The sequence below is a fragment of the Aspergillus multicolor genome (genome assembly GCF_047715735.1).
Source record: "Aspergillus multicolor strain CBS 133.54 unplaced genomic scaffold BDW74scaffold_18, whole genome shotgun sequence".
Taxonomy (NCBI): Eukaryota; Fungi; Ascomycota; class Eurotiomycetes; order Eurotiales; family Aspergillaceae; genus Aspergillus; species Aspergillus multicolor.
The window spans coordinates 556,430-577,889 of NW_027395969.1; the positions used below are offsets into that span (position 1 = coordinate 556,430).

General features: G+C 48.9%; 11 protein-coding genes across 11 annotated transcripts; 6 read left to right on the plus strand and 5 right to left on the minus strand.

The window, feature by feature from the left end:
* Nucleotides 1–264: 264 nt before the first annotated feature.
* BDW74DRAFT_156118 (hydrogen/calcium exchanger domain-containing protein) lies at nt 265–2,617 on the minus strand. Its single transcript, XM_073724948.1, has 3 exons — nt 1,273–2,617; nt 917–1,213; nt 265–845 (listed from the first exon to the last, which is right to left on the minus strand). The coding sequence occupies exons 1-3, from the start codon at nt 2,082–2,084 to the stop codon at nt 503–505; spliced, it is 1,452 nt and encodes a 483-aa protein (XP_073582451.1). The 5' UTR covers nt 2,085–2,617; the 3' UTR covers nt 265–502.
* A 1,317-nt stretch (nt 2,618–3,934) lies between these two features.
* Nucleotides 3,935–6,233, plus strand: BDW74DRAFT_156124 (cystathionine beta-synthase CYS4). The gene is made up of 4 exons (XM_073724949.1): nt 3,935–4,344; nt 4,415–4,449; nt 4,507–5,183; nt 5,236–6,233. Exons 1-4 carry the CDS (start codon nt 4,085–4,087, stop codon nt 5,863–5,865), a joined length of 1,602 nt encoding a protein of 533 aa, XP_073582452.1. The 5' UTR covers nt 3,935–4,084; the 3' UTR covers nt 5,866–6,233.
* Nucleotides 6,234–6,688: 455 nt separating this feature from the next.
* BDW74DRAFT_38804 (signal recognition particle receptor subunit beta) lies at nt 6,689–8,030 on the minus strand. The gene is made up of 2 exons (XM_073732662.1): nt 7,631–8,030; nt 6,689–7,564 (listed from the first exon to the last, which is right to left on the minus strand). Exons 1-2 carry the CDS (start codon nt 7,832–7,834, stop codon nt 6,806–6,808), a joined length of 963 nt encoding a protein of 320 aa, XP_073582453.1. The 5' UTR covers nt 7,835–8,030; the 3' UTR covers nt 6,689–6,805.
* A 335-nt stretch (nt 8,031–8,365) lies between these two features.
* BDW74DRAFT_179721 (putative beta-1,6-glucan biosynthesis protein (Knh1)) lies at nt 8,366–8,864 on the plus strand (the record flags this gene model as incomplete). The annotated part of the gene is made up of 2 exons (XM_073729531.1): nt 8,366–8,758; nt 8,841–8,864. 2 exons carry the CDS (start codon nt 8,366–8,368, stop codon nt 8,862–8,864), a joined length of 417 nt encoding a protein of 138 aa, XP_073582454.1.
* Nucleotides 8,865–9,035: 171 nt separating this feature from the next.
* Nucleotides 9,036–10,818, minus strand: BDW74DRAFT_38802 (glutamate 5-kinase). The gene is made up of 5 exons (XM_073732661.1): nt 10,711–10,818; nt 10,468–10,655; nt 10,304–10,414; nt 10,161–10,256; nt 9,036–10,101 (listed from the first exon to the last, which is right to left on the minus strand). The coding sequence occupies exons 1-5, from the start codon at nt 10,745–10,747 to the stop codon at nt 9,277–9,279; spliced, it is 1,257 nt and encodes a 418-aa protein (XP_073582455.1). The 5' UTR covers nt 10,748–10,818; the 3' UTR covers nt 9,036–9,276.
* Nucleotides 10,819–10,959: 141 nt separating this feature from the next.
* Nucleotides 10,960–12,029, plus strand: BDW74DRAFT_156133 (mitochondrial inner membrane protease ATP23). The gene is made up of 3 exons (XM_073724950.1): nt 10,960–11,235; nt 11,314–11,573; nt 11,641–12,029. Exons 1-3 carry the CDS (start codon nt 11,004–11,006, stop codon nt 11,866–11,868), a joined length of 720 nt encoding a protein of 239 aa, XP_073582456.1. The 5' UTR covers nt 10,960–11,003; the 3' UTR covers nt 11,869–12,029.
* Nucleotides 12,030–12,159: 130 nt separating this feature from the next.
* On the minus strand, nt 12,160–13,438 carry BDW74DRAFT_179723 (aurora family serine/threonine-protein kinase; the record flags this gene model as incomplete). The annotated part of the gene is made up of 3 exons (XM_073729532.1): nt 12,160–12,294; nt 12,347–13,285; nt 13,343–13,438. 3 exons carry the CDS (start codon nt 13,436–13,438, stop codon nt 12,160–12,162), a joined length of 1,170 nt encoding a protein of 389 aa, XP_073582457.1.
* A 311-nt stretch (nt 13,439–13,749) lies between these two features.
* BDW74DRAFT_156136 (TIP41 family protein) lies at nt 13,750–15,326 on the plus strand. Its single transcript, XM_073724951.1, has 3 exons — nt 13,750–14,176; nt 14,230–14,623; nt 14,674–15,326. Exons 1-3 carry the CDS (start codon nt 13,842–13,844, stop codon nt 14,785–14,787), a joined length of 843 nt encoding a protein of 280 aa, XP_073582458.1. The 5' UTR covers nt 13,750–13,841; the 3' UTR covers nt 14,788–15,326.
* Nucleotides 15,262–16,720, plus strand: BDW74DRAFT_38881 (uncharacterized protein). Its single transcript, XM_073732663.1, has 3 exons — nt 15,262–15,396; nt 15,504–15,891; nt 15,974–16,720. The coding sequence occupies exons 1-3, from the start codon at nt 15,328–15,330 to the stop codon at nt 16,513–16,515; spliced, it is 999 nt and encodes a 332-aa protein (XP_073582459.1). The 5' UTR covers nt 15,262–15,327; the 3' UTR covers nt 16,516–16,720.
* Nucleotides 16,721–16,946: 226 nt separating this feature from the next.
* BDW74DRAFT_179725 (bifunctional aminopeptidase/epoxide hydrolase) lies at nt 16,947–19,302 on the minus strand (the record flags this gene model as incomplete). The annotated part of the gene is made up of 10 exons (XM_073729533.1): nt 16,947–17,073; nt 17,126–17,613; nt 17,665–17,893; nt 17,953–17,966; nt 18,025–18,150; nt 18,202–18,321; nt 18,380–18,497; nt 18,557–18,779; nt 18,833–18,917; nt 18,976–19,302. 10 exons carry the CDS (start codon nt 19,300–19,302, stop codon nt 16,947–16,949), a joined length of 1,857 nt encoding a protein of 618 aa, XP_073582460.1.
* A 1,096-nt stretch (nt 19,303–20,398) lies between these two features.
* BDW74DRAFT_179726 (uncharacterized protein) lies at nt 20,399–21,406 on the plus strand (the record flags this gene model as incomplete). Its single annotated transcript, XM_073729534.1, has 3 exons — nt 20,399–20,592; nt 20,698–20,830; nt 20,900–21,406. 3 exons carry the CDS (start codon nt 20,399–20,401, stop codon nt 21,404–21,406), a joined length of 834 nt encoding a protein of 277 aa, XP_073582461.1.
* Nucleotides 21,407–21,460: the final 54 nt, after the last annotated feature.

A 21,460-nucleotide genomic window follows, 5' to 3' on the forward strand; every position in this document is an offset into this window, starting at 1 on the left:
GCTGATATTACGAGGGTTTTTATTTTTCTTTTGTTGGAGTATCCGGAGCGCTCTCTTCCTGGGACAACTTGGGCGTTTTATGACTTTTCTTACTCTTATCTTACATGTCACAGATCTCGTTCGGCTGTAATTTCTTGATGTTGTTGTTGGCTTTCCATATGACCTTGATGGACAGGAAGGATGTGATCAGGCGGGGTTGAGAAGCAATGTTTGTACTTAGATCACTAAACGAACACGACCATGCCTAAACGCGCACGTTTGTCTCCTTGACTTGCCCTCCAAGGCATTTGTATGATCTCAATCCAACAAGGCTTGAGGTGTATGTCGCTAGTAAATATTTTTTTGTGCGCCTATTCAAAGCTAAATCCAAGGTTATGTACAGTACTAGGTCACACGGTAAGGAACAAACGTAAACATCTCGGATAATGCACCCACCGCGATATACAAATGCTAGATATGGTCTCCGAAACAACCCAACAAAAACACATGACCCCAAGCGATATTACAGCTTGAACCGGTGAGCTACCACCTCCGCTGCAGTTTCCGAGCCCCCTTCACCACCACCTAGCGGCTCAACCTGCGGGTAGTACCATGTGGTAACGGCAATAATGATATATACCAGCACACAGAGGCCGCCTTCAAGGTAGTTCGACTTCCCGTCACGGAGGAAATTACCGACGACTAGAATTGACAGGACAACGAGGACGATCATGAAGATTTCAAAGTTCAAGCTCATGTCCTTGGAGAGACCCCAGCCGACTATGACGGCGAGGGGCGCGTTCAGAAGCGCGGTCTGGATCGAGGGACCGAGGCAGTGGAAGAGCGCGAAGTTGATTTGGTTGTCCCTGTAGGTGGGTGTTAGTCGATGGAAAGGGAGTTGAGGGACGCAGATGGGCAGGGGCAGGAAATAACTCACCAAGCTTCGTCAATAGCGGTAAGATGTTCAGCCGCTTTCTCGACGACAGGTACGAGGATAAGACCCATGAAATTGTCTGGTACGCCTTGCTCGTGGACGATATGCTCGATTTCGTTGACGAGAAACACGGCCGACATGCAGACGCATGTTAGAGCTATGGCGATGGCTATCAAGCACTCGGTTAGAGTCAGCTTGGCGCGCTTTTCCTCCTTGTCGCGGTCCTCGTCGCGGTTCTCATCGTGCTCGAGGATCTCATCGAAGATAGTGTGGTGGCTATGGAGATTGTAGAAGAGGTACCTAATGAGGAAGACGTCGTGAGTATATCACCTTAAGGGGAAGGGGGGCGGTGAGTTTACATCATGAATGCGGCCAGAAGGATGATTGCGGTAGCCCGGCTGATCTTCAAGGTTGAGTCGACTATCGCAGCTTGCGTCGTGGTGGTGCTCGTGCTGCCGCTGTTTAAGGTTGCGTAGAAAGCGCTAGGAATCAACAGGCCAAATCCTGCGACTAGCAACAGCCCCGAGCCGACTTCACTGACGGCCTCATGGAAAACCTGATCCTCACGTCCGAGTCCGCCGAAGAAGAAGCACAAGCCCAAGCAAAGAAGCAGATTCGCTAGGATCGAGCCCAGGATGGCAGCTTGAATAACCGGTATCAGGTTGCCGCCGTTGTCGTTATGGATTAGCACCATGAAAAGCACGATTTCCACCACGGAGCTGAGGGTTGTCTCGAGGAGAACACCGAACACTTTCGGTAGCTTTTTGGCAAGCTCACCGCCAGCGAAACCAAGCAGGTTTGCGGACGGAACCATGGCGATATAGTTGAGGGCAAAGATCCAGACATGCAGATCCGGTCGAGCAAAGTGTATGGCGATGGCGGCGGGGACGAAAGGCCAAAGAATATTGACTATCATCGAAAGGGTGCAGGTGCTCCGGAAGCAGACCTGGAGGAACAGAAGGGGATGAATGCCGCTTCGTCCACTCTGCCCGGCAGTGTGCACTCGAAAGAGAGCATGACGATAGTTGTGTTGTTTTTTCTCGTCATTATGCGTAGGTAGGACACTGCCATTACCATTGCTGGCGTTGGCAGCTGGGCGATTTAGGTCGGTCATCAACAGGCTTTCGTTGCCCTCCTGAAAAGACGAGGGCCGACTTGTTCGTCGCGACATAAAGACACTGAAGGATGGACTGTAGTCGAAGGTGGGTTCGACGGCTTATCGAAAATATGGTATGCAGCGTATGTGTAGTGCAGCAGGATAGGAAGCGGCTGAAGCTCGAAGAAGCAGGAATGCACAAAATAAATCAGCAGAGTATGCTAAGTATACTCCGTACTATTGCGACACAGCGTGTCAAGCCCTACTCAGCCTGGCAAGAGGGAAATCGAGCGCGGTAGCAGTGCCAGAAAGGTTGGGGACGACAAACACCGCGGCAGTGGCACAAACAAGAGCTAAGAAGAAGCTGGGCTTTGAGGGACGATCGCAAGGGTTCAAATAAGCGTGACGAAGGATGATCGGTCTTGAATTGGTGAGCTGGCAGTGGGACTGTGGCACAGCCGTGTGGGATAGTCTGTGGGCTAGACTGATTCTCGACAAGAGCCGAATCAACAGTGGTTAGTTGGCTATACCATGCATATTAAACTAAATTAAGGCCGTCAACATTCGAGGCAGAGAGTCAAAGACAGGGGCCCGAGCAGTTGGACAGCCTAAGAGGTTGGTGCATCCTCAAGGCTTGGTAGGACTCTTGAAACAACTTGGCTCCCTCTGCTAAGGCTCGGCTACGCATTGAACACGTTCAGTGGCTGGAACTGGGCGTTTATGTGCAGACTCTCCATCTTGAACCTTTGTCATTGCATTCGCGGTGTGGAATGTTTCGCACAGCCCAGCAAGAGCTGTACTCCAAATGCAGCCCTGCACCAACAGCCAAACAAAACAGGCTGAAGCACTTCATCGAGTTGATGCAATGTGTTTACGCTGACTGTCTCTGCTGTACAACAGGGTCAACGACCTCAACGTATGGGGTAGTACCTAGTGACGGAGTACGCGACCCACCCAGCACAGCCACAACGGAGTATCATTTGGCTCGTCTCGTGTTTTTATCCCTCTAGGGGATGAGCCAATTGAGTGGATCAGGTCCGTCACCGACCGTGGAAAAAAGATTGGCTGAGAGCCATGGAAAGGGTCAAATATGCATAACGTATCTCTGCTGTAGGTTAACTGTAATCTCAACGGCTGGCGAATGTGCGATCCAGGGATCCAATGCTGATAGACAAACAAAGAGGTGATTGCCTTTGATGTCAGGCAAGAGCGTACTTGAGGTACATTGAATGCAATAAACCCCGTGAACGCTGACTTCAGCTTTGAGCGAAATCGCCTGAACGGCATTGGAACGCAGTTATGCCCTTACTCGTCTACAAGTCAGATTTCATCATTTCAATGCCTTCTGCCAGGAAGGTGCAGCATGCATATGCCGCCGCGGCCGAGTTAGGATTGGTTGCGCTTGTCTCTTCGTGGGTGGCTTTGGCAATGATATCAACATACATGTGGAAGGATCAGGGCTGCTCTACTCCGTAGGGTGTTGAGTACTAGCCCATCTTTCTCTGGTCTTGAAACACCCCCAGCCTTTCATTCTAGTTGGACTGGTATAATACTGCTTAAGATAGTGGGAGTGGGATATGACTTGCGGCGCCTTCTCAATTTTCACTTTGAAGACGCGGCCAACCAGCGAGCCAGTGAGAGAGCAGAATCACACATCCAGCATTGTCCATGTTTTTGGCTGATTTGCTACTTTGGTGTAATGTGCTGACTCGCTGACGACGCTGAGAAGATGAAAATATCAAGGCGATGCGAAATCTCTTCATCAACCGCACCCACAAGGTCTGGCCGTTAATAATGCCAAGCCAGATGATTCCCGCTGCCGTCAAATCGTGTGAGACAGCAAAGACCGGATTGGGACTAGCCAGGTCAACATCAGATGGCGGCGGAATGGCGAGACCGGCGGCTATTGGCGGCGGAGGGGCATCTACTGCTTGCGTCCTGGCCTTTGAACTTTTCATCATTGTTTTTGCGATAATAAAAACAATATCCTCTTGGTCGCTTTCACTGCGCTCCTCCGGGCATTTGAACTAACCGGCTCGATCTAATAATTCTGTCTCTTCGGGGCCACAGCTACGATGTCCTCCAAAACCACACCGGCTATCCCGCCGGTAGCCCTAGATGCCATTACTCAACATATCGGCAACACCCCTCTTGTGAGGCTGAACAAGCTGCCGCAAAGCCTCGGGATTGAGGCCACCGTGTATGCGAAGCTAGAGTACTTCAATGCAGGTGGCAGCGTCAAAGACCGGATAGCTCTTCGCATGATTGAAGAAGCCGAACGGTCAGGACGTATCAAGCCAGGCGACACACTGATTGAACCTACCAGCGGTAACACGTAAGCCCTATATCCCTCAAGATCCCTCCACGCAGAGCGCGCATTCATCCTGACTTTTCTCTACCTTAAGTGGTATTGGGCTGGCTCTTGTCGCGGCCGTCAAAGGTAAATTTAACATATGACTCGTAACTTTGCCGTCTGCTCACTCTTTGAACCACACAGGCTACAAAACCATTATCACTCTCCCAGAGAAGATGTCCGCCGAGAAGGTCTCTGTCCTCAAAGCACTCAATGCGACTATCATCCGAACTCCCAATGAGGCTGCATATGACTCTCCCGAATCTCACATCGGCGTCGCGAAGCGTCTCGAAAAGGAGCTACCGAATGCGCACATCCTGGACCAGTATGCCAACCCGAACAACCCATTGGCTCATGAATTCGGCACCGCGGAGGAGATCTGGACCCAAACAAAGGGAGAAATCACAGCTATCGTTGCTGGTGCGGGCACTGGTGGAACAATCACCGGGCTTTCTCGGGGGCTCAAGAAGCACAATTCCAACGTTCAAGTAATTGCGGCGGATCCTCAAGGCTCTATATTGGCTTTACCAGCTGCGCTGAATGAGCAACATGCCAACGAGCCATATAAGGTTGAAGGTATTGGGTACGACTTTATCCCCCAGGTGCTCGACCAACATGCGGTCGACAAGTGGTACAAGACGGAAGACAAGGAATCTTTCCAGTACTCTCGCCGATTAATAGCCGAGGAGGGTCTTCTTGTCGGTGGTAGCAGCGGCAGCGCAATCGCGGCCCTAGCAAAAGCCGCAAAGGACAACCAGTTTAAGAAGGGTGATGTCGTCGTCGTGGTTCTGCCGGACAGCATTCGAAGCTACCTCACTAAGGTAATCTATCCCAATCAGTTACGTGGTATAACATGACCCTAATGCCAAGTAGTTCGCCGACGACGATTGGCTAGCTGCAAACGGCCTCTTACCCTCCCTTCCGTCTGAAATCACCCTCCAATCCTCAGACAAGCAGACGCAAGCACAAGACGACGCTTTCGCCGGCACAAAGGTCAGCTCACTACGACTGAAGCCAGTAACAACAGTTCATTCCAACATTCCTTGCGAAACTGCCATTGAAGTCATGCGCGACAGAGGCTTCGACCAGCTTCCCGTCCTTGCGCCGTCAGGCAAAAAGCTCGTCGGTCTCGTCACACTCGGAAACGTCCTTAGCAGACTAACACACAACCGCGCAACCGGGAAGAGCCCCGTTGCCGACGTTATGTTCGATTTCCGTACCATCTCAGAGGTTGTCACGGACCCTCGAGACATGGGTCTCGCGAGCTTCAAGCCCGATCAGAACGGGCAGGATATACCCAAGCCGCAGATCAAGAATCGGAAGTTTGTTGAGATTACCATGGATACACCTCTAAGTGTACTGAACCGGTTCTTTGAGTGGAACAGTGCCGCTATTGTTACGGACAAAGACGAGAGTGGGACCCTAAGACCTGTGGCCGTTGTCACAAAGGTTGATCTTCTTACCTGGATGCTCCACCATAAGAAGAACGGCACATCTGGATAGACGTGGGTATATTTCTTTCTATGACAATCCTCAAACTTTTTCAACCTACCATAACTCCTTTCTGTTGTTCTTGAAACCTTCCGGTTAAATTCTAGAGGACCTGGGATATAATGGGTTCAACACCAGTAAATGGTTTGGCAGGAGTTATCATTACGGCAGCATATTTAATATAACGTAATTATCAGGTGATTCGCCACCCACAGGTTATCCGCCGACCCCGTAACTGTAAGGCCTGGTAGGCATGTGATGCCTGAGGCTTACAAGGCTCCAGTTGCGCTACTTAATGGGTTCTAGGGAAACCGCAAGATACCTTGCGGTTTATGTGGTCTTTTGGTAAAAAGTCTTATAAAGTCACGTGACCCTAGCACAAAACTCTTATAGTAACCCATATAAAATTATAGTTTTAAACTTTTTATAACTTCATAACAAAAATAGGTAAAAATATCAAAAAATAATATGTAATAAAAAATAAGGTATAAGTTTAATAAATAGCTATTTCTTTATAGAATTATTAAGTATAATACCCTATATTAATAAATTACCAAAAATACAGACCTTATTAGTGTTACCAGGCTTAATACCTTATATAAAAATTACAAAGAAATTATGTTAAATTATAGTATTTCAATAGCTTATGTATTAAGTTTTATACTTATAGAAGGTTAAATGATGAAATTAAAAATATTTAAAGTATGGTATTTTATATGGTTTACAGGGCTGGCGGATAACCTGTGGGTGGCGGATCACCTGATAATTACGTTACGAATTAGAGATTACTAATACATAAAAATGCGAAGATTGCTAACTACAAAGTGGAAACAAATAGAAGGCTGAACACTTTTTATTTAAAAATATGCTCCGGCTAACATACCTATTAACCGGTACCTGTAGATCCATTAATTATATGATGGTTGGGGAGAGACAATGAGGAGCCAAGCCATCACAGGCACTGGCCGACCCATTCCTCCCATCTCCGCACACCAGCCCCAACCTCGTCGCCCTCGTCGCCCTCGTCGCCCTTGACAGCTCCGCCCACAACATCCACGTTCACGCCAATCTCATCCTCGAGAGCCTTGAAGGTGAATGTGTCCTTTAAGTCATAGCTACCCAGGATGTCGTCCTCGTCATCACCCTCGTTAACGTCGGCACTGGCGTCCATGAGTCCATTGCTCTTAGATTTGCGGATCCGATCGATCTCCGCTTCTAACTTTTCGCGTACTGATCCTGGCGGCAGCGCAGTAAAAAGATCTTGCTTATTGGCTGCGATGAGGATGGGAATTTCCGCCGCTGCTTTGGCCGAGGACTTGCCCCGTTGGAGGGCTCGTTTCTGAAGGACTAAAAGTACGTCATAGAGATACGAAGCCGCATCCCTCAAAGCCTCGGTCTCGGAGATAGCCGCGGTGTCGACCATAAAGAGGACGCCCCGTAGCTTCAACTTGGCATCTTTTGATGCGGACATCGACAAGAGCTCAGAGAGCCCTTGCGATTCTCTCAACTTTCCATGGCCGGGGGTGTCCTTCACGCGATATTTGGTAGGGTTCCGCTGAGCCTCTTTTAAAGAAGTATCATTGACAGATCGGTACTTGTTTGATCCAATTGGGACGGAGACAGGTAGGCGAATGGTAGCGAGGGTTGAGGTTTGAGAGGTGTGTGTAGATCGAGATTTCGGCTTTGCGGCAAATGACGACTTTGATTCGAGCTGTTGATTGTACATTGTCAGTCAGGGAAATGATTGAAGCTTCTCATTCAGCAAGTAGGTATATACCAAAGTCAACAGGGCAGTTTTACCTGCCCCGCTGGGACCGAGGAGGAGGAAGTTGCTGGACGGCGGGGATGCTACCGTACGGTAGAAGATAATATGCAGTAGTACAGGAACACCGAATGTAATGAGCACCGCGATTGCAATTCCCAAGGGACTACCTTCAAGCAGCTTTGTAGCTACTGCTTCGAAAAATTCGTATGCGCTCATCTTGTGGCTAAGCACGGCTCGGTCGTCAATGCCGGTGCGAGTGAGAAGAAAAGGAAGAAATATCGGATCTCAATAACTATTACTCCGGCATCACTTTTGAGAGAATGGTCTCTTAAAGTCTTCACCGTTCAAATCCCTGGCCAGCCCGTGGAGATGGTGGAGCACCGATAACTGTTGATCATTGATCACGCCACCTTGAGGTAAAGGGCCGGTTGATGCCTCAGTATGGAGGCCATAACTCTACTACTCCTTAGTGCCTTCGTGAATGCCTTCTATTTCAGGCAATAATTGTTGTGATGAGGGCTTGCATACCTGGAGCTTTAAAAAAGGGATGCCAGGGCGAACAAGGGCAAAGGACGAGAAAACAAACCCTCCTGGTTCATTTCTTTCATTATGTACCCTCTCTTCAAGTCGCTGTTTTTATCCTTGTTGCTGTGTATTCTGCACGCACCCTTTTGCGCATATTTTAACTGCCCGGAATATATTACCATGCTGCCCAGTCATACATTGACAGCCATACTCATTCTCAGTATGACATCAAGCGGTTTAGCAAGTATCGAAGCCTTAGTTAAGGGCGCAGGCACGGCCCTCGAAGCTCACGGTGTCGTAACACCTTGGGAGAAATACGCGTCGCCCTCGTCAGATCTACACCCCAGGATTTACCAGGAAGCCGATGACGATATGAAAGCAGAGAAACGAAAGGTCGTCGCTGATCCGTACAAGGTTCCTTATCCTTTGCAAACCGGCCCGACAAGATATGCTCCGGTGCCCAAGAAGCCGGGGACTGCGATTGCGACAGCGTTGCCAACGCCCCAGTTTCCGGCCAGTCCGTACATAATTGCCACCGAGTATTTGAAGCCCGGGACCGTTGAGACGACGCTCACTGCGCCCGAGACGCTGTCTGTGACGATGATGGAGAACACAGTATGTGTATATGTCTTGCTTTGGGGCTTCCCATGACTCCTTGCGATCATGGATGTTGAGTCAGGCTGACGAGAAACCTAAGGCTGTCCCAGCACCACACCCCTGAGGGTTTGCGATGTATAAGTGGTCAGGATCATAAGTACGAGGCGATAAAGATGAGGTGGATCTGGAAGGAGCAGTAGGCAGCTCCAATGTGCCTCACGCAATGGTGGCTTTTGCACAGATAGAAGCTCACTTTGGGTGTCCCTAATATGTTTTTGTCAGCGAGAAGATAAGGCTGTTGGACCTCCCTTACTCCCCCTTGTGACTTGCATATGCCTCAAAAATGTAGCCAACCGATCCAATCTCTAACTCGGCTTCTATATATATAAAATAAGTACGTCACGATCAATGAGGTGGGGGTTCCAATGCAAAGGTCAGCTTATATATAGAGCGCGAGGTATCATTCACTTTTGGCTTAGATAAATAAGAACCATGTTTCATCAAAAGGGCATGATATAGGCAAAGGACTTCGGCAACTATCGTCGTACCTGTTCGTCATTCCCAAAAAAGGAAATGTTCTCTCGTAGAGCAATGTACTCACTATCCGCATACCCCAGTAAGGAGATGATATGGGTACTTCGATGACCCTTAATTCGGGCTATCTCGAGACTTCCATAATTGACCAAAGCGCGTCCCACTTCCTTCGGCTCTTGGCCAGGATGTAGAAAATCGCCATTCAGGGCATCGGGAGATATTCTCTCCACAACAACTATCCGGACCGCTTCCTGCTGTCCGAAGTGGCCATCCACGTCCACGACACCTGCTGGAAGAAGACTTGCTTTCTTTTGAAGTGCGGCATATGCACCCTGGTCGATGTATAGCGTACCGTGAGGTTTCAATCCGTGAAGTAGCCAGAACGAACGTGATTGAATGGGCGTCTCGGACGGGAGAAACCGAGTATGAAGAGGTGGGATAGACGTCTGCGACCCGGCTGGGGTGCCTTTTGCAGTAGAAACGGTCGAGGCCTTTTCCTTCATTTGTTGAAGGTACTTCACAATCTCATGGATATTCCCAGGCTTTGAGCTCTTCGTGATTATTGTTGTTACACCAGCGCTCGTTCCTAGTCTCGCGGCTGTGATTTTTGTACTCATACCGCCGGTTCCAAGAGAAGAGCCAGCAGATGAAACATCTGCCTCCAATGACGATATGTCTGAGACTACTTCAATTGGCTGCGCATCAGGATTAGTTCGAGGATTTTCTGTATAAAGACAGTCGACATCGGTCATCAGAAAGAGGTAGTCTGCCTTGACCATGGCGGCCGTTATGGCTGATAGCGTATCATTGTCACCAAATTTAATTTCCTAGAATATTTTATAAGCATGTAGACAAAACTGGGCCGTCGTAATCTGTTGTGCCTTACCGAGACGGCCAATGTGTCATTTTCGTTGACAATTGGGATCACTCCCATGTCAAATAGTTGCGCAAAGGTGTTTTGCGCATTGAGATATTGAGTGCGCTTGCTGCCATTAGAAAGGACCCAGTATACCCAAGAAAAGAGCTTACATCGGCGATATCACTGCGAGTCAAAAGTATCTGGGCAACGGGAAGTCGAAGATGTGAAAACAAGCCGTCCCAGAGGCTCATAAGCCGACATTGACCCACAGCCGCTAAAGCCTGGTCAGGATAAATTAGCCAACAGACTCATGCCATCTTCCTGAAGCCCGTACCTGTATACGAGGAAGATGTTGAGGTCTCTCATCCACATCCATTCTCCGCAACCCCACGCCAACGGCGCCGGAAGAGACCAAGACGACATTATGCCCATCACGGTGGAGTTTAGCAGCGGTCTCTACAATCAAAGTCAAGATTGATAGGATAGGTTCGTGGGTATTCTCATCGACTATAGAGCTTGTGCCTTTGGAAAGTTTAGTAAATCCCAAAACGTAGTCAAGGACAATGGAATCCCGCACCTAGTTTAATAACGACGGTGAGGCGCTCAGAGGCCATTGCGACTCTATACGTAGGTTTATATATATATAAACGCGTTAGCAGCCTCCACTCTGAGCAGCAAAGCAGAGAATAGCCCTTTAACTCTCAGTATGGCCTGTACTTCTTGACTCATCCACGAGCGGGCAAGGCTGTTTATTTTGCCCCAGGACACCGCCAAGGTAAATTGCGGAGAGCTTCGCCGAGATCCGCTCTTAACTCGAAGGTCAAGTGCTAGCGACGCAGGCCCTATCTATAATTTATTGTCAGAATAAACATGTCGGACACTCAATCGTCAAATAGCCAGTCATCCGCGCCTGGAAAGGTTACCGATACAGGTTACCAAAAAGGAGATGATACCTTTACACACTGGCGCAACATCTTCAATATCCTGACGGGAAGGATGACGAACGAGGGAATAGAGCAGTTTCGCGTTGCGCGAGATCTTCGAAATGAAGCATCAGATTGTAAGCGCTGTGAAGACCAAAGAGATTATCTATTGCAATACAGTGAGCTTGGCACCTACCATACTCTTTCCTTAAATCTCGAATTGCCTTGAAATGTGGCTAATGAAACGTAATCGAAAGGTCCGGTCATTCGGTATATGAGCGACAATATCCGACAGTTGGGCGGTGATTTGTCAAGCCATAATATATATTGTCGCCGATGTACAAACCGAAAAGCAGGGGGGTTCGATCCGGAGTACGGAATCCTGGTCTGTGCAAATGAAATGAAAGATCAAGGACATTTGGAGGATACAATGGCACACGAAATGGTCCATGCCTATGACCACATGAGGTTCAAAGTCGATTGGACCAATAACCTCAGACACGCAGCTTGCGCAGAGGTAAAAAGATGGAATCCCCTGGGCCACGTTCGATGTTTGCAACCCCTGGAGAACTAACGGGACATAGATTCGAGCCAGCTCATTGAGCGGAGAATGCCGATGGGCTCGAGAATTCTTCAAACGCGGTCAGTGGAAGCTTACGCAGCAACATCAGGAGTGCGTTCGACGAAGAGCTATTTTGTCAGTAGCGGCAAGGCCAACCTGCCAGGATAAAGCCCACGCCGAGAAAGTGGTGAATGAAGTTTGGGATAGCTGCTTCAGGGATACTCGGCCGTTTGATGAAATCTTTCGATAGTCGCTGTCCGCTATAAACTTCCTTTAGGGGTTTCAATTTCGGCGCACCGGACACGAGGTTGGGCTTAATGTATTATGTGTACCATATTTGGACTGTTGATAAAACGATAGATTCTATTATCCCAAGGAACTTATGCTGATCACGGCCTTGCTGAGAAAAAAAAAAAAACAAAAAAAAAACAAAAAAAAAAAACAAGCAGACCCTTTAACACCATGCACTGAACTCCATCATAGCAGACAAAAAACAAAACGGAAGACAACACCATAAACCCCTTGCTATGCATGTGGATGGTCACGCTTTGCCATCTTTTGATGATCCCGAACTTCTTTTGATACTGCGATCGTCTTTGGCGCAATGTTTCAGGATCCAGGGGTGTTTCTGGATCTCGTCTAGCGAGATACGCTTCTCCGGGTCAAGCACGAGCAGCTAAGGTCGGTTAGCCTCCGATATGGGACCTATGCTTATGGTGGAAACTTACTCTTTTGATCAAGTCTCTAGCTTCGGGGCTCACAAACGAGGGGACCTGCATGTCTCCTCGCTGAATTCTCCTTTGCGTCATGACCGGTGTATCCTCAAACGGCGCTTCTCCGACGAGAAATTCGTAGGTCAGAACACCTAAGCTCCACAGATCGACCTTCTCATTGTAGAAGTTGCCTTGAGGATTGGAGGTGAGCATCTCGGGGGGCAAATAATCTAATGTCCCGCACATTGTTTGCCGCCGGTTGTTTGGGGCATGGACACTCCAGCCAAAATCGCTGATCTTGATCTCGCCATGGATGCCAACTAGGATATTCTCCGGTTTGATGTCACGATGCATAACGTGCTTCTTATGCAGGTACTTCAAAGCAGATGCCATCTGCGCAATGTAATGCGCAGCTTTCCATTCAGGGAATCGGTGTTCTTTCCGCAGGTGCTTATATAGCTCTCCTCGACCAGCGAACTCTAGGATAAGGAAGATTCGCTTGCTATCCTGGAAGTGTCCGAACAGCCGAAGGACATTTGGGTGACGTAAGTTACTTTGAATTTCGATCTCCCGTCTGACCTGCTTCTGGACGCCACCCTGTTGTAATTCGGATTTGTGCAAAACCTTGAGCGCACATACAAAACCGGACGAACGCTCTTTAGCGAGGTAAACTCTGCCAAACTTGCCCTTTCCTAGGGGCTTTCCAATTTCAAACATTCCAAGATGCAGTTTTCTTGGTGCGGGTTGCTCGTACTCTCCGTTCTCGTCCAGGTTGCGTAGCGATGCATGGTTCTGAGTGCCTTTCCCAGGTGACTGGGGGACGTTCATGGCATTGACCTTATTGTCGTTGGTGTTCTGCAAGGCCAGCTTAAGCAGATTCGATCGATTGGCACCACTAGTCAGTTGCCCTGTGACCCCAAGCCCGGAAAGGGATACTGCGGTTGACAGGGAGCTCTGGGACGCCAGTATTAGCAGGAAGTTTTCGTGGCCCATGGTGCACAACCGCTATACCTTGTGCTTGGGATAGCCAGCGCCCTTGTTCCCATTCCCGGCGTCATCCTTAACAGAAAGGTGCTCGAAGCGAGCTTCCAATGTCTTGGTCGTCATAAGTGCGAAACAACGTGAGTGAATCAGAGCGCAATAAGGGGGAGAATAAGTCAACGAAGGTTATGTAATAGTATGTTCTAAGCAAGCATTATAGAGGATTCAAGTAGAAGTATGGCTGGGGTTAGTCGAGAAGCACCGGTCGTCGATGGGGAAAGAATTCAAGGTTCAAGAGAACAGCCCTGTTTATGGCGGCGCGGAGCTAAATTCGTCACCACGGCAACTCCTCGGACCAGGTCTTTTTCCGGGAACCGCGGGGTATTGAATGCGCCGGCTAGCGGGCGGTCTCCGATTCTCCGCGAAGAAGTATAGAGCAACATTCCTGGATAACCTTTTATCAACCGTTGATCCACTGAGTACGTTCGTACTTGTATGCGCGATCTTTTGACTCTTACGACTGCGAAACATGATTCTAAATAGCCGCACAGCTCCTGTGCCCATCGCGGGGCACACGGCCGCAGTGTCGCCTACCACGCACAAGCCCGACTCTATTACTGTCAAGGGCTTTAAGATCTCGACTCAGAAGCTTCCAATTCTCAAAGCAGATCCCATTGAAGCCATGACAAAAAAGCTTGGCATCGCCCCACCAGAAATGATTTTCGGTGATAACTTTGTGTCTATCGAACATGTGAGAAGTGGGTGGAGTATCAACTTCAATGCGTTCGACGCTCTGGACCGTGTTGATAAGACGGGAGAGTCTATGCTGAAAGTAGCGCACTCGAAAGAATGGCAGAAAAGCAGGTGTGTCTGTTCTCCTTGGCTGCGACCGGGTCCGATGACTGACCAAGTCACAGAGAGACGACACACGAAGGTATCAAGGATGTCGTCAAACCATTTGACTGGTCCTATAGCACGGACTATAGGGGCACCGTTATATCCACACAAGTTCGCGATTTTGAGGAAACGACTACTCATATACCCATCGAACTACTCAAACGCCCTGACCCTATACTATTTTTCGATGAGGTAATATTATACGAGGACGAACTCGCCGACAACGGTATAACCATGTTATCTTGTAAAGTTCGTGTTATGCCGGGCAGGCTTCTTCTTCTCTCGAGATTTTTCATGAGGTTGGACAACGTTCTTTTCAGACTCCGGGACACCAGGGTATATATCGACTTTGAAAAATCGGACGTCATAAGAGAGTATCAATCCAAAGAATGCGACTACGAAACAGTACGACAGGTGGGTTATCTTGATGGTCAGAGTCTTTCAAAGCTAACGCATGTGCAAAGAAACTAGCAAGCGCCCGAGATGATATACCCGCTATCATGAGAGACCCCAACAGGCTCTCCGAGCTTCTTCCACTCGTTGATGGGCGACTAGAGCGAGTTGTTCTCGGAGAATAGTTTGAGTAGCAAGAACTGTTCTTATCTAGAAATGCTTCGCTCGGCATAAAGCTGTGAAAAAGTTTCAAGGGACTATCACAAGCGAACAGATCCCATTCAGACGCACATTTACAACTTCTTCACTAGCACCCAGTCAGGGATGATGCCCACTGACTTTCTGCTACGTAACCTAGCACAGCGTTCCACGCTGTCCCGCTAATTGTGACAGCCATGCATGCACCACCGCGGTATCTAACTAGTCTGCTTTAGGGAGATGCGGCGAAGGTGAAGCCAAACCAGAAAGATCCATTTAACAACATATATCTAACGACGTGTCATGGAAGGCCTCATATTTACAGACGACGTGGGGGAAAACTGCAGCTTTGGGCTCATGGAGTCGTGGACAAAGCTGTATAGTAACCAGCCAATCAGAACCTGCATGAATAACAGTGGCGGCATCAAACATTGCAAACTCGACATCATCATCCCGATTTTCTGTATCAGACCTGATTGTAGATCGCGCTAAGGTAATAACTTTGCACAGCCTATTGAGAGTATTTCATGATGCCTTCCAGACAGTTGAGCAGCTTGCGACCCCGAGAGCTTAAACATCAATGCGCCATGCTTCAAGTACGCCCATCCCCTTTCTCTCCGAGCTTGACAGCTAGCGTCTCGCTGTTACAAGTGTAACAGCTACCAGAGCATCAATTCTGGATCCAAACTGACTCTCGATGCAGGCGCAAGCCCTTAAGCTACCTCTCACATCTGCGCGACGATTGCTATGTACATTGCCGGCGAACCCACGTGAAGTTACCCTAAACCACCGACCCCAGAATACGGCACTCCGACGACGAACACCTGCACCGGTCTCCGGTCTAGACACACAGAGCTACAGGTCAGCATCCGGCTTCATACCTCGAATTGCACAAAAGCTCCTCCCGATCGTAAGGCGTCCCGGTGGAGCGGCCGAAACTTATATCGCGTACGGGTTGACCCAGAAATTGTTCGAGGCGTGTTCCAAGGAGGGCGATTACACGATTCCACAGCTAAAGAAGAAAGGCGCCCAGGTCCCTAAGACGGAAGCCGGGGAGGATCTAGGTGTTGGTGAAGGATGGTGGTATGAAGGTATGTTCCCCCTCCCCCGGTTTCATCTGTCCTCGCCACACTGGAGGCTATCGCGATAAAAGCTGACTTTGCGAAACACTAGAGTTGGGCCTTGTTCCGACTTTCTCGACATGGTCTCAAATCACCTTCCTCCACATGTACCTTTTGACGGTTCGGCTGCGGGCGTTGCCTAGCCGCGAAAGTATGCAGACATACTCACGCCATTTGATCGATCACTTCTCGCATGATGCCGAGCATCGCATGGATGTTCTTCATGAGCTGACTAGCCGCACGATCAGAAACAAGTTTTTGAAGGATCTTTTTATCCAGTGGCGTGGTGTGCTTGCTGCGTACGATGAGGGCCTTATCAAGGGCGATGCTGTTCTCGGTGCTGCTGTGTGGAGAAATCTGTTCAAGGCCAGCTATAATACTACTGGTGGGGAAGAGATTGACTGGGCGAAGGTCGCTCGTGTGGTCGCCTATATGCGCCGCGTACTCTCGGAGCTATCAGAGCTGCACGAGGCTGATCTTATTCTAGGGTTGAAGTCACCTGAAGGCGACAGGCCAGGAATATTCTCTACGTCTAAATCAGATATGACTCTGGTAGACGGAAAGCCATCCCCATCTTCAGGGCGAACTAGATAGCTTTCGTTCGAGGAGGAGTCTCGTGTGTCTTCGCCTTCTGATGCAGATTCCTCGGCGAAGGAACTGCCAGGGATATCTTCGCCTGCTGCTGCTGAGCTTCCAGAAGGGAGCTTGCGGTGCGCTCATGTTTTGATGCTGGAGAATCTGACAAGCGGTGATTATCATACCAGGGCGAAGAGCGTCTGTCTCGTTGTGATGCTTGTACGATATAGATTGACTGCCTGAGAAGACACATCTGTATACTACATGTCAAAAGCGGAAATTCTTCATGTAAAGCTACAAAAATTTTTGGAAATAGCTTGGACACTTTGGATCTACACCTGACATGCTTACGCGAACCCACAGACACTCTACATAGCCATGCCTCAGCCAGTAAAGACAGGCTTTGTATTGCCCGTATATGCTTTCTCATGTACGGCCTTGCAAGCAACTTATGCATCCTTCTTACCGAAAAGGTCTTTTTCGACCATACCCCGACAGATCGGATGATAAAAGTCTTTGTGCTTCTCAAAGGTTTCAACCGCCACTTGGCGGTCAACCTTCTGCAATGTCCGGTACCTATTTATTTATTAGCTTCCTGAAACGACCGAGTTTCCATGGAGAGTCTCACAGGGGCCGCACAAACTTCATCCGCCCAATTCTTCCTAGCAGGTCCGTGGTCGGTTCGATCACGCTCTTATCACTAGCCTTGAGGCCAACCTGGAGGTAAAGGTTGGCAACCTCGATGTTCTCGCTACTAGCAAGTCCGTAGACCTCGCCCATGAGCTTAGATAGCTCGGCAGTCAGGGGTCGTTCAAAAAGCAAGATTTGTTCCAAGAAAACCACAATCTGATTTGCCGTTAACCCCTGAATGTCGCCCGGCTTGGGCTGGAAGGAGCCCTCAGGGAGGGACTTCCACTTGGCAGCCAAGTCATAAACAACGTCAGCCAGCGAAGTATCAAATTCTGGCTTGGGAGGCAGGCCAGGCTTGTAGAACCAGGCGTCCCAGTCCAACTCCTGAAGCAGTTTGGATGCTTCGACATCGGACTTGAAGAAGTCCAGAAGTGTACCCTTAAACTCGTAGGAGTCTAGCGACTTCCCTTTGAACGTAGTAAAGTACTGGGAAAATCAGCATCAAACTTCAGAGCATGCACTATGTTGACAACCTACGTGAGGGATGAAGCGGTCGAATTTATCCTTTCCAACGAGATTCTCCAAGTGGAATAAAAAGTTGAACCCTTTCTCATATGGTATAGTAGAGAACGCATCATCGGGATCCTCTCCTTTAAGATTTGGCACTAATTTTGTGAACTCGTGGCCATTTCCGTAGTGCTCCACGGAGTCTCTGAGGGCTTTCCAACCTATGATGGCCGAAAAATGGCGGTACTTCTCACCGTGTCTAAAGAGAAAGAAAGTTAGTATGGCTCAATTTGGGAATTATGGAATGGCAGCACTCACATGGCAGCTAAAATCTGAACATTGTCAATAATGTTCACGATTAGCATCAGGGGAGGATCTTTTGCAGCTTACCCGCCTCTCGAGATAGACTGTCCAGCCCTCGTTGAGCCAAAAATGCTCCCACGACGCACTAGTGACAAGATTGCCGCTCCAACTATGCGCCAGCTCGTGCGCAATGACATCGATATTTTCCCGGTCCTAACGGTACATGTTAGTTGCATCAGGGCCTGTTGCTAATGTGAGGCTCACCTTGGAGATGATGCTAGGCGTCGCGAAAGTAAAGACAGGGTTCTCCATGCCCCCATAGGGGAAGCTAGGTGGGAGAATTAGGACATTATACTCGCCCCATGCATAGGGATAAATAATTTTCTAAGAAGCAAGTTAACAGTAATGATCAAGCTCACCAGATAAGATGTTGGGAGCAAACCTCTATTGTTTCAATGAACCTCTCAGTATCGGCCTCAAGCTCCCATCGGCATTCTTCAAGCTTATCAGGGCTAGTTGCAACAACGCTCCTCGGCCCTACAGAAGCTTCCGCAAAATCTCTATCAGGGCCATCAGGAACACGGCCTCGAGGATTCTATGCAAGGATTATCATACTTACCCACTGGCCAAAGCAAAAAGGTAGCTTGGAATTGGCACTTTTTGATGAAATTGGTAGACACTCTTGACGCCAACTTGTGGTGTGGCCGAGGAATTGCGCACAGGTAGTCCACTAGCAATCACAGGGAGAGGAGAAGTGATGTTAAAGTCAAAAGTACACTTAACGTCAGGAGTATCTTGACACGGGAAAATTGACCGTGCATGGATAGCCTGGCACTGAGAGACTGAAATTCAAGAATAATTAGCCTTTAACAGGAAACAGGAGCACACTACTAACACATGTATGGATGCCTCTTGTTAGATGTTTGTGCCGGGGTAAGCCACTGCAGTGCAGTGCATTCTTGAGTGGTGTGCACAGCAATCTATAGCAGCATCAGTCCTGTGGTTTCTCATACTATCTGCTCCAGAAGCTCGACATACATCGACATCAATAATTTTGTTGAACTCCACAGGCTCCTCGAGCTTGATTTTCAGCGCGGTGCCATAAGGGCCCAGGGGAGGAAGAAGCTCCCACGCTTTCACAGGCTGTCCCGCTACTTGAACATCGCGTATGTCCACATGATGAGAGTCCAGAATGACTTCGTCTGTCTCAGCATTGGTGATGGATTTAAGCTTGTGGATGACATTGCCAACGAGTTTCTTTTGCTCAAACAGAATTTCGAAGTTGGCTATGCTATGGGTACAAACCCAATTATTATAGTTGGACAAGGTGTTGGGGTCCCTGGGGGGATTGATAAGCGTCGCCATGTTGCGTCCGCGGAGGCTAAACCTAGTAAAATCGATGCGAATAGAGCTTCGAAAGAAAACAAGGTTCCAGGGTCGAAGCAACGGCGTTCGAAACATAAGACAGACGGTGGTGAGGAAATAATCCCGACTCGATTACTAGTAGTACTGTCTACTCCGTTCAAATGATTGGAAACTGTTACGTAGCTGGCGGGTAAATCCGATCCGCGTGTAGCCGCACTTCTACTCGGCGACTTCCGATGTCTCCTGCTTAGTCGTATATTGTAGATGCTGGCAGATAGTCTAGCTGTCTACGGATGGGCAAAGACTATGAGTCAACATATTGATCATGCTCTTCGCATTGCGTCTCAGGCAAAATACAAGCCTGACCTTTTGTTAAGTTAAGGCTTCACGCCTGGCCGCTATGGCTTGAAAGACTACCCTGCACTTAGACTGTGCACTTGCCTCAAATCCATGGTAACTTTAGAAGAGCCCAAGCCCAGGCAGAATGTCGCTAACATCCGATAACTGGCAGTCTGGGCTGTGGGACATGAAAATGCGGCTTAGAAACCAGCTCCTGGAGCAACCCAGCTATCCGATTTTTTGGTGTGTCCGGGCCTGGCGTTGCCATCATTCGGAGCATACTATATATATAATAGCCTCTTGCAGATCTGTCCGACAGCCCTCCTGTGAGTCCTGTCTTGATTCTCCGTGATAACGACTACTGATCTCGAGACCGATAGGCTCCCTGTCAATCATCTTGGCAGGGGCACGGTCCAGGTCCAGATCACGTGCGTACTGCTCCAGCAACCTGGAGCTTTTCGACTGCATCCGGAGACGCTTGCGCCTAATATCAACAATGGAGATCCAGCTTGCTTTCTATCCTGATAGAAAGCGCAGGCACCCCTATCAAAATCACACTCAGTATAGTCCATTGAGCAGCCATGTAAGACATAATGTGCCTCACAGCTCAATTGAGAGCTTAGGCCTCACTTTCTGTTTTATTTAGCCTCAATTAACGCCATCCCAGCTGTCATTCGTTTATCTCCAGACGTCGCCGTCGCTGAACAGAATATCGCCTCCTAAAGAAGTCGCGTAGTCCTCAATAAATCAATCGATCATGGATTTGACCCCCCAGGTCCAAGTCTCCGGTACGGAGGAGCCAGCAGCAAGCACACAGACTCCAGTCGATACCGAGATGACTCCTGCTCCAAGCGCAGGAAACGAAGGGCAACCGGAAGAATCACAAGACGTTGCTGTACCAGATGCGCAACCGGCTGAGGCCCAACCCCCAAAACCTGTCACATTTCTCCAGTAAGTCCATAACACCGGCGCTCACTCATCTCAGTGATTCTTCTCTGTCCCTCTATCGCGGATACCAGCAACAATGAATCCTTTACTTACAGTTCTGGGTGACAGATTCTTAACGTCGCCGATAGTGGAGCTTATTGTCGGAAGCGGCGAGAAGAAGACTGCAATGACTGCCCATCAGACCTTACTTCTGGAGTCGCCTTTGCTTTCTGAACAGGTCAAGGCTTTTAATGACGGCCAGGTAAGCAACTGATTCTCCTCGCTCCGGTGCATATCTGTTGATTGATCATTTGTACCTTCTAAACCATAGCGTCGTATTGAGCTTCCTGACGATGATGTAGAAGCATTTGGCTACTTCTTGCAGTACCTATACATGCGCGACTACTCTCCTTCAGAGACAGTAGCAGCTGACGGAGCTGATGAAACCGGCGAACAGTTGCTTAAGCATGCTCGTGTATACACGCTGGCAGAGAAACTGGGCCTCCCGGTTCTGAAATCGCTTGCCCACTCCAAGATTCACAAAATTAACAGCACTTCGCGTGGCGAGCTGGCGTACGCTCGCTATGTGTATGAAAACACCAAGTCTGATGATGTCACCATCCGCAAGCCTGTGTCAAACTTCTGGGGTATGAGGAGCCACGTCTTGCGCCACGAGGCCGAAGAAGAATTCAAGCAGCTCTGCCTCGACGTTCCGCAATTCTGTTTTGACGTGTTAAGTGTCGTCCTTGACTCAAGGGAAAAGCGTGCCCAGGATAGGGCTGAAGCAGAATCTGCTGTCAAGGGAAGCGGAAGGAAGCGGCTTCGCAGCGGTCTGTGATTGGCCCTCGCTTCATGATTATGGGCAGTTTCTACACAGGGACCCTTTCAAGTA